The 9,338-nt window shown below is 42.8% G+C and overlaps 1 protein-coding gene across 1 annotated transcript in view; it reads left to right on the forward strand.

The window, feature by feature from the left end:
• The first annotated feature begins 338 nt into the window (after positions 1-338).
• LOC118407230 overlaps positions 339-9,338 on the forward strand; it is a 19,512-nt gene continuing 10,512 nt past the window's right edge. Inside the window, exons 1-4 of the mRNA XM_035807680.1 lie at positions 339-494; positions 7,617-7,716; positions 8,708-8,851; positions 9,039-9,207. Coding sequence (XP_035663573.1) covers positions 7,668-7,716; positions 8,708-8,851; positions 9,039-9,207 — 362 coding nt within the window. The 5' untranslated portion in view covers positions 339-494; positions 7,617-7,667. The remainder of the gene's footprint in view (positions 495-7,616; positions 7,717-8,707; positions 8,852-9,038; positions 9,208-9,338) is intronic.

Here is a 9,338-nt window from a genome sequence, read left to right on the forward strand (position 1 = left end):
GGTGGATTAATGTTCGCGGTTTTCGCGGTGACCACTTCACCGCGAACTTAAAACCACCGCGAACATTTTTCTATAATGGTATTAGACTGCAGTCTATGGTGTTACCGTGAACTTAAATCCACCGCGAAAAGTCCCTTTTCCCGCTACCGCGAAATTAAATCCCCGCGAACTTAAATGCATTTACAGTATGCCACGGGCTAAGATAATTAACCGATGGGCTGGGTCTCGATTCTGTGTATAGCACCAAGCCTGCCAAGATTTCCAGTCTCCACTCGAAGGTCGCGTCTGGTGCTATACACAGAAATCGTGTGTGTGAGAGGGGTGTGGTGCTTTGTGTGGCGGTCGGGGGGTGGGGGTCGTAATTTCTTTCGGAGAAAAGATGACGTGATTTCCTGTTGACCCAGGTTATATGCCGCCGATAGGGCGCTGGGACCTGCAGTCGGGGCTAAGTTCACACAGACGAGCACGGCACAGGTGTGGGAAGTCCTGATTAGGTAGGTGCACACTCACCTTTAATTAAGAGTACAGTATGATCAATTTGTAGCTGCATAATGAGGGGCCTGTAGTATACTCTCGGCTCTAAACGCCGCCATTTTTATTCTCCAAGCAGAGGTTGGGTCGCGGAGATTTGGTAGTGGCCGGTATTTTTACCTCCTAGGGGAGCTAGTCGGTAAAACTCCCGGCCACTACTTACCCCTTCGACCCAACGTCTGCTTTTACGAATAGCCATTTGGGTATTTTCATATGATGATTGCCCTAAGAATTTTTTTTTTTCGTTCGAAGACCACGCAGGTTATTGGTAGAAACTTACCAGTAGTTTATATCTCATTAACATCGCCGTGTTTTAACCCTAAGAAATCTAAGACTTGACTTAAGCTCTTTTTGCTCACCGTGCATTAAGTTCCTAATTCCATTCAAAGGCATTCATTTTTACATGCTAGTGTTTTGACACACGATACTTTAGACTTGGGTACGCGAAAAGTTGTTGTTCCAGTTTACACTCGGCTGCATGTAGCTATAGACAGTTGCCTCTGAACTCTCAGTTTGTATATATCGTGTTCAGTCGAAACAGTCGCATTGAACTGAGTGTCTTTTTGCGAATTCATTGTTAGTACACGTGGCTGTGTATAATTTGTAGTCTGGGATGTGCCAGTAACTTAAAAAAATGTTCATCCAATTTTTCGTTTAACTCACATAAATGTGAGACTGGGGTCTAAGAACTAGCTTTTATAATGTAGAGAGCATATTGTGTTTCAAAATGATGTCAGTCTGGACTTAAGACGACTGTCATGTAACGATTTCAGTTCAGTTGTCGTCTTGAACAGTATAAGGATTCAATATATTAAGCACATAGATTTCAAACGGCTGGAGCTTTGGTCTGTAGGTTTTGAGTTTTAATATAGCGCATGGCCTGGCATTCAACCGTATTATACAAAGAGACTTGGGAGCTATAATACGACTGGATACCAGGCTATATATAGAGAGTAGTAATGTACATATATGTAGCCACCCAAGTTGTTGTCACGTACACTTGGAACTGTGAGTAATGAGGTATGATTATGGTACTTTGGCGCGGGACCAAAATGTAACTGTGTTAGCGACGTGCTTTCTTGTAAAAGAAACAAAGTATGTGCCACCCTTCCGTTAGATAAGTTTTCAAGCCCTACCTTATCTAGCTGCAATCTTAAGGGGGTGTAAGTAGACTGCTCCGTCGGCCATTTGCATGGTTTATTCTTTTGTCGGACCCAGCGTGGTGTGGTGTTTCTTCCACGAGACACAGTTAAAGCCGCGGCTTCCCGCGTGTATATGTGTGGGCAGTGTTAGTTCAATACAAGGTACGTTCAGACTTACCTTTCAGAAAGAGTACAATCAATTTATAGTTGTGTACAAGTACGAGTATGATGATGCATAATGGTATATTGGCGCGGGATCAAAAGGTAACAGAGTTAGCGACATGCTTTCTTTTAACTACAAATAAGTATACTTCACTCTTTCGTTGTATTACATTTCCTAGTCCTATTTAGCCGCGGAATGAATTGTTCGAATGGTCTCGTTGAATCAGAAACGACCTGGGTAACGAAAAAAGGCACGCATGCCCTAGCGCTATGGCTTAGGCTGATTTTAGCGATCAATCGTGTCAGATTCATAAAGTGGGAAATTCAGACTTGTAGATCCCTTTATACTAGTGACACCACCACACTATAAAAGTCACAAGCACACTTATAAGACGGAATCGCCCTTTTAAGTCACAGGTGTTCTTTGTGGTCACAGGCCGCTTGCAGGCAAGGTGGGCCACTCCGTGCGTGACTCGAATTAGAATCACCTTTCGTTGGGTTGGACGACTGGTTAGTTAAAAGGCGCTTCCATCAGGAAACATGTGTTTGATTTTCTGGGAAATAATCTTTATCAAGGGAATAGCACTGTTCTCAGAACCCGGGACGTAAAAGGATATGCATGCTCCGAATTGGTTCTCACTTACAAATTATTTGAGTACATATGTCGGAAAGATTTTAGACTCCGTAAGGGTCTATCCACACAGCCTCTTGTGTTTTATTGCTGAGATTGGCATAATAAATGAAACAACGATTGAATGAAATCTGTGTAGGCGAGGAAGTTTAAAGTTGGGGAAGCGTCAAATCTAACCAGAGACGTTTCCTCAAGTTAGGGAGGGGGCGGGACATTTCCCCCTGTCAATCATTCGTACGGGAGGTGCTCAAATTTTAAGATTTGGACATGGACATTTAACCTCACCTTAACCTTAAGGAGATTGTTCAAAGCAAGGTCACAAGTCCACGGAGATAGCGGTGAACATTTGTATTGAAGGCTAATGACAAAGATGTGAAGAGTATGGCTAGTGACAAAATTTGTTTTAAAAATGTTGACAGGAAGCGTTGATACCAGCAATTATCCATCCAAAGAATCGCTTTAAAAATTCAGCAGGTAGAGTGATCGCCTGGCAAGCAAAACGTTGCAGAGTCTATTCTACGCTTAATAACTATTTATGAAAATACAACAGGTTTGTAGTCGCATATTTTAAATTTATTCTATACATAATCTAGGTATGGTAACTACTACTTTTGACTTACTAGCATATGTATGAAAGCCTCATCATTAACGACATGCAGCATGGTCAACCAATTTATGCAAATTTAGCCCTTAGAGGCTACCACCATACATTTGTTTTCTTTTCACGTGACATCAATTTGCCTGGTACCCAAAGACCTTCGGATTAAAATGGGATTTCTCAAGAATGTCTTGAACATTAGTCTGTGTAACGCAAACTCCGCTATCCGGAGCTTGTAGCCTCCTCCCAGCGGATGTAGCCTCTACCAGGCTTCGTGGGTTTGGTGGTCTAATTGTAGAAATTGGTCAAATAGAGTACGCTAGGGGAGTCAGCCGGCCGAGTAGGGACATTCTCCAAACCACACAATTAGACCACCAAACCACGAAGCCTGGTAGAGGCTACAGCGGATGTAGGACGGGCCAAAGAAGCACGATTAAATCAGGTTAGAACATCTGGACACCTGATCTACATGTCTGCATACCAAAGGGATCATTGGTAATGTTAGTAGGCAGCTTGAAGAATGTTTAAGAAGAGGGTGCGGGGGAATGTTTGCTGACTAAAGCTCCAAACTTAAGGGGCTGTAAGTAGAGCTCGCCGTCGGCCTTTTGCATTCTTTGTCATTTTGTCGTGCCTGGTGTGGTACGTGTGTTGTTTCTTCTACGAACGCAATTCAACGCTTCCTGTGTGTGTGTGTGTGAGGGAGGTGTGGTAAATGCATAACAACTTTGACAACAACTTCATTCTCAGATATGATGGATTGGCCAGTCACCAAGAGTTTCGGAGAAAACATGACGTGATTTCCTGTTGACGAAGGTTTATATACTGCTAGCATGGCGCTGGGAAAAATCTAGGCTACGTTAACAGAAGGAAACGATATAAAACGCATAGCTCATGTGCGGTTAGTGCCACTTGGTGAAATTCAAGATTTTGAATGATCTTTACTACGGACAAAAAACGCAAAAGGTAGAATCAAGAGGAAATAATAAGGCTTTACCACCAGTTTTAATAATTAAAATACGACTCTTCATGGATGAATATATATTATAAAAGCAGTGTTTCGGGAGATGTTTGCTTCCCTAGATATAAACGCATATGAAAATTGTCTCCCAACAATTTGAACGATCTTCATGGCATTTAAAACTACGATTGTCTACAATCTGAAATTAAAGAAGCCACCTAGCGCCAGCTCGTGCCTGACCGCAGCACTCAGTAAAAACAACGCATACGCCCGACCCGACGCTCGGACGACGAAACTTTCCTGCCCAATCTTTTCACTTATAAACAATGCTTCATTTAAAATCCTTTTTCATAGCAGGCGGGATCATGAAAGGGAATTTATGATCCATCGAACTACAAGCTTTAGGGGCCCAACTGTTTTTTTTACAACGGACTCTTTTAGAGAGCACACTCGGAGTAATACAGGAACAAGACTTATAAACATGTGACAAAATCAGGTCTAACGGCTTCTTGTTTTTGTCACACTGCACTGACCTTTGAGCCCCCCACATTAAGTTCGACCGATTTCACGGGGGCCAGACGAACCTTAAACGTGAGTACACGTCTTTCTCAACAATCGGTAGAATAATCTACAGTCTTAGTTGTGCTGGTAACTTTGCACTAGTCCATACCTTCATTACGATTTAGAGAGCGTTTGAAGTGTTCTAAACTATGTCGGTCGGGTTGAAAGGCTCCACTCACGTCATATGAAACCTTACCTGTTCCTGAATGTCTACAGTTCAGTCCTACAGTGGTCTTGAATTGTGAAGAATTCAACATAAGCACATAGATTCCACTGAAGGGGCTGGAGCTCGGTTCTGTAGGTAATATGGAGTTTTAGTGTAGTCCAGAGATTTAGCCCATATAGCTCCATAAGTCGTGGTCACGTACGCTCCAGACAGTGGGTAATTGGTATACGGGTGTTTTGGTGCAGGATCAAAATAGTTAAAATAGTTAGGGACGTTTTAAAGTGACATGTCTACTAGTAAGTACTCATGACTGCATTCCGTAACTAGATTAGTTTACTAGCCCTGTTTTTGGGCGGTACAAATTGTGTTTTTTCCATTTTTTTCCCACTCCGACCATATAGGTAGGCGTGGCGCGCCCAGGTGGGCTGACCTGGGGTGACTTTTGTTAGACAGTTTTTTTACTCGATTTAAATTCACAAAAGGACCCAGGGAACATCGCTAAATTGTTTATTCTTGTACAAGACCACATAGCATAATGGATAATGGTTTGAGATAATACTGAGGGAAGGAAGGTCAATTTTTTGGGAGGCTGGAAACCCTTTTCCTTTTAAGTCCGCGTCTGTTTGTCTGAACAATACTGTCAAACCAGGCCGGTCAGCGACTTCCAGCTATAAGCACACCAGAACAGCCCTACAAATTCAAATTCACAACCATGGCCCAGGGAAATTCACTTCGTTGTTTACCTTAGCTAGTAGAAGACAATAAACAGACTAAATAATGTTTTGAGACAATTTTTAAAATGTTTTAGAAAATATGTGTGACATGTTGTACGGCCATTTTAAAAGGGGCGTGGCATGACAAAAATTTAATGTATAGCTCTATAGCCGTTTTTTTTTTCTTCTTTTGAGACAGCTTGGAGTAGAGGTACCATATGTTGAAAATGGGAGTAGAGGTACCATATGTTGAAAATGATAATTGTCCGAACAGGTTCCCAACACTTAGTAGTTCGACGAAGATTTTAGGTTGTATGTAAGCAGCTGATTTTAAGCTTGGAAAAAAAAGTAGGCATTGGCATAAGTTGTAGGAGTTGGGGGGGGGGGGCTGTGTGCAAGTACAAGCTTCCTGACATATATTCCTTTCCCGGCGTTTTCCCGGTTAAAAATCGAGGCTCACCCTCCCCCGTCACCGCCACGAATACTTGTAGTCCCACAACAATGCCCACAGACAGAGAAGCCCGTGAATGAGGTTGGAAAACAGCGTTCTACGGACGTTGTTTGTTTGCTTGTTTGTTTGTTTATTGAGATCTTCATTAGACTTTACAATTTTTTTGTTTCCAGTTTAGACGTCTGGTTATTTTCTCATTTCCAAAGCTTATTGTTCAGGACACAGGTTATGTGAGGCGACGGATAAGATTTGAGCTCCGCCCCCTAACCTTGGGTTTTGATAAAATGACCTCTGATCCTTAAAACCTGCCGAACCACTTGTTAAGAGTTGTCTCGTTACTTCATGACCTGTAGTAACGTCATCTCTAGTGAACAACACGGTGATTTCAGAATAAATACTGTGATCATATGTTACACATTTTTTATCTGATCGTTATCCATTGTAAAGTATCATATAAGTTATATTCACGGTATGGATTGTGCCATTTCTATAGTACATAAGATATATAGATACACATAAGAAATCCTATATAAAACTCGCCTGGTCTGAGCAGTGTGCCGTACACCCACCTCCAGGTACAAGCGACATCAAAACAGATAAGTCCAATAATACTGCTCTCCAATCATATGTTAGTTAGGCCACGACATACCTTTGACGTCATGAAGTTTTTAGCTGCTTTTCTACTATTTTGTCAGGGTATGAAAGCCGCGTTTTTCTTCCGAAATAGATTGTTGCGTCTTTCCTTACTTTCATTGCCAACGTTTGATCCTGAAGAAACGTTTGCTCTGCCTTATTAACATGTTGAAAATGTAAGAGGTCGCGGGATAGGTCAGGAGAGATCAGAATGACTGCCAAATGGCCGGAAGGGATGTAAGGGTGACGTCATATCACGCCATTCGTCAGCTGATAGGGAGAATAGAGCCTTCCTGTCAGGCAATAAGCCCGAGGGGGCTGTACCCAAGGTGAATTTGAACCAGCGTACGATGTAGGGCCATCCTCAACCTTCCTACAACTTAAAACATGCACTCAGCCACCCCTACAGCAACTTTCACTCACCCACTAACCGTCATAAACCAAACATAAAGAAAAACACACCCACCCAACCCGCCAAACAGGCAAAACACCCACCAATCAACCCTCCAACCAACAAACTCTCCAACCCTCCAACCAACCAACCAACCAACCAACCAACCAACCAACCAACCAACCAACCAACCAACCAACCAACCAACCAACCAACCAACCAACCAACCAACCAACCAACCAACCAACCAACCAACCAACCAACCAACCAACCAACTAACCTACCAACCTACCAACCAGCCAGCCAACCAACCAACTAACCTACCTACCTACCAACCAGCCAGTCAGCCAGCCAGCCAGCCAGCCAACCAGCCAACCAACCAACCAACCAACCAACCAACCAACCAACCAACCAACCAACCAGCCAGCCAGCCAGTCGACCGACCGACCGACCGACCGACTGACCGACCGACCGACCGACTGACCGACCCACCGGCCAAACAAACAAACAAACATACAGCCACAGAATCAACCAACCAACAAACGAACAAACTTTGTGTACCAAAATGTGTTCCCAATAATTCGTATCACTGTCACTGCCACATTTGCCCTTCTTAAGACTTGCTTGAGTCTTTACTCACTGACAGTTCAGTTGTTGTTTTTGTGTTATGTTGACACAGGCGTTCTTCATCCCTGACCTTATTCTGACGTCACAACAACAACCTGACAAAATGGCGGCTACACTTAAACAAGTCGTGGATGACTGCAAAGTGCCTGGAGGTAAGTGGTCACACTTTGGTGCACGTCAAAACAGCCTTTTGTTGGGGTTGATCTTTTGCCTCCGGGCAAAGCCTCTGCAAATCCTTTACTACTTTAACAGAATCTTAATTACCACTGGAATATGTAAATGAATTTTCGGTTATATACGGTGGAAAGTTATATGTTAAACATGTACACCGGAATTGCTTAATGAAAATTCAAATAAATTCTCAAAATCCATTCTTAGTTTTAAACTTTTTTGTATGATAGATGAAAAATCTATTTTTGTTAGTGGCTGTTGGTGTTCAAATCTTCCCGGATCCCAGAACTATCGTAGAGTTGAATTTGTGATCACAATAGGAGCATCTTCTCTGGGTAGTTTTAAAGAACACTTTCAGATAGATGTGCAAAAGCTATGTGTGACGGGTCGTTCGGTGTAATATAACCAGCTGCTGCCGCGTCGCGTGCCTGCTAAGCTGGTGTGTTGCTCCGAATATAACGGTTGTATAAATGCAGATACAGACTGAAGCTTGTGTGTTACGCCGAAAGGGCGGTTATACCGGCTGTATATATAGATACAGATACAGATACAGATACAGATATAGATACAGAAATTCCACCAAAACCTGTCACTGTACAGTTTTCAAGTTTCATTCTTTGCTGCATACTTACTAACGATTTTGTACAGTAGATTAAGTAAGTTAAGCGTCGTGCCAGTTGCCACCTGCACACGTTTTGACAACCTTAATGTTCTCTTCCAGCTCCTTTGTCCTCTTAACAATGCTTTGTAAACCATTAGCCTTTAAAAATTCAATCATTACTTGGGGGGAGGGGGCAGATGATCTAAGGAAGCTTGACCTAGTTCTCGTGTTCTCTCGCGAGATCAAGACTATGTCATTCTCCGTGAGCAAGATGAGAAGTCGAAAATTTGGAGGTATATGTACTTTACCTTTGAACAAAGTAATTGTTCAAAGAAAATTTGGAGTAAATCCATCACTACTTATGTTTACAGAGTTCCTGTCGGAGGGTGCCGAGGTGTTCCTGACCCACACCGAGGACATGCCTGTGTCTGCCGATGTCTACTGGTCCGCCTTTCAGGACTTCGTGGAACTGCAGCTACACATGGAAGGGCACGAGAACCTTCGAATCCTGAAAGGTATTAATTTTAAAGATCACCCTTCGGATAAAGGTGAACTAAAGTTACGTACTTTCTATAAGAAGGCATCAATATTCTATATCGCATTGACAATATTTCATACACTTTTGGTACGTTTGAAGAAAACAAATTGTGAAGTTGCTACGATTTGCTATCAATAAGGATTGCTATGTCCTCCTCTCCCCAGGCTATGGGGAAGTGGGCACGGTTGTTTCCTTTTACTACGACCCGACGGACCTGGCCGAAGGGCAGCGGGAGATGAAGCTGGTGGAGAAGGACGATACCACTCGTACCTGGAAGGTCCATGAGGAAGAACCAAACGACCTGTACAAGAGCTACGAGATGACCATCAAGGTACCTGCTATCAGCACATACTGAGAAAGTATCATCAATCCGATCTCGTGTTACATTGGTACTTTTCTCAGTGATTTGTCATACAAATTGCGTTGTATTAATTAGAATTCTGATTGGAGCCCTAGACCTGACT

This window comes from Branchiostoma floridae, chromosome 19 (assembly GCF_000003815.2).
Source record: "Branchiostoma floridae strain S238N-H82 chromosome 19, Bfl_VNyyK, whole genome shotgun sequence".
Lineage (NCBI taxonomy): Eukaryota > Metazoa > Chordata > Leptocardii > Amphioxiformes > Branchiostomatidae > Branchiostoma > Branchiostoma floridae.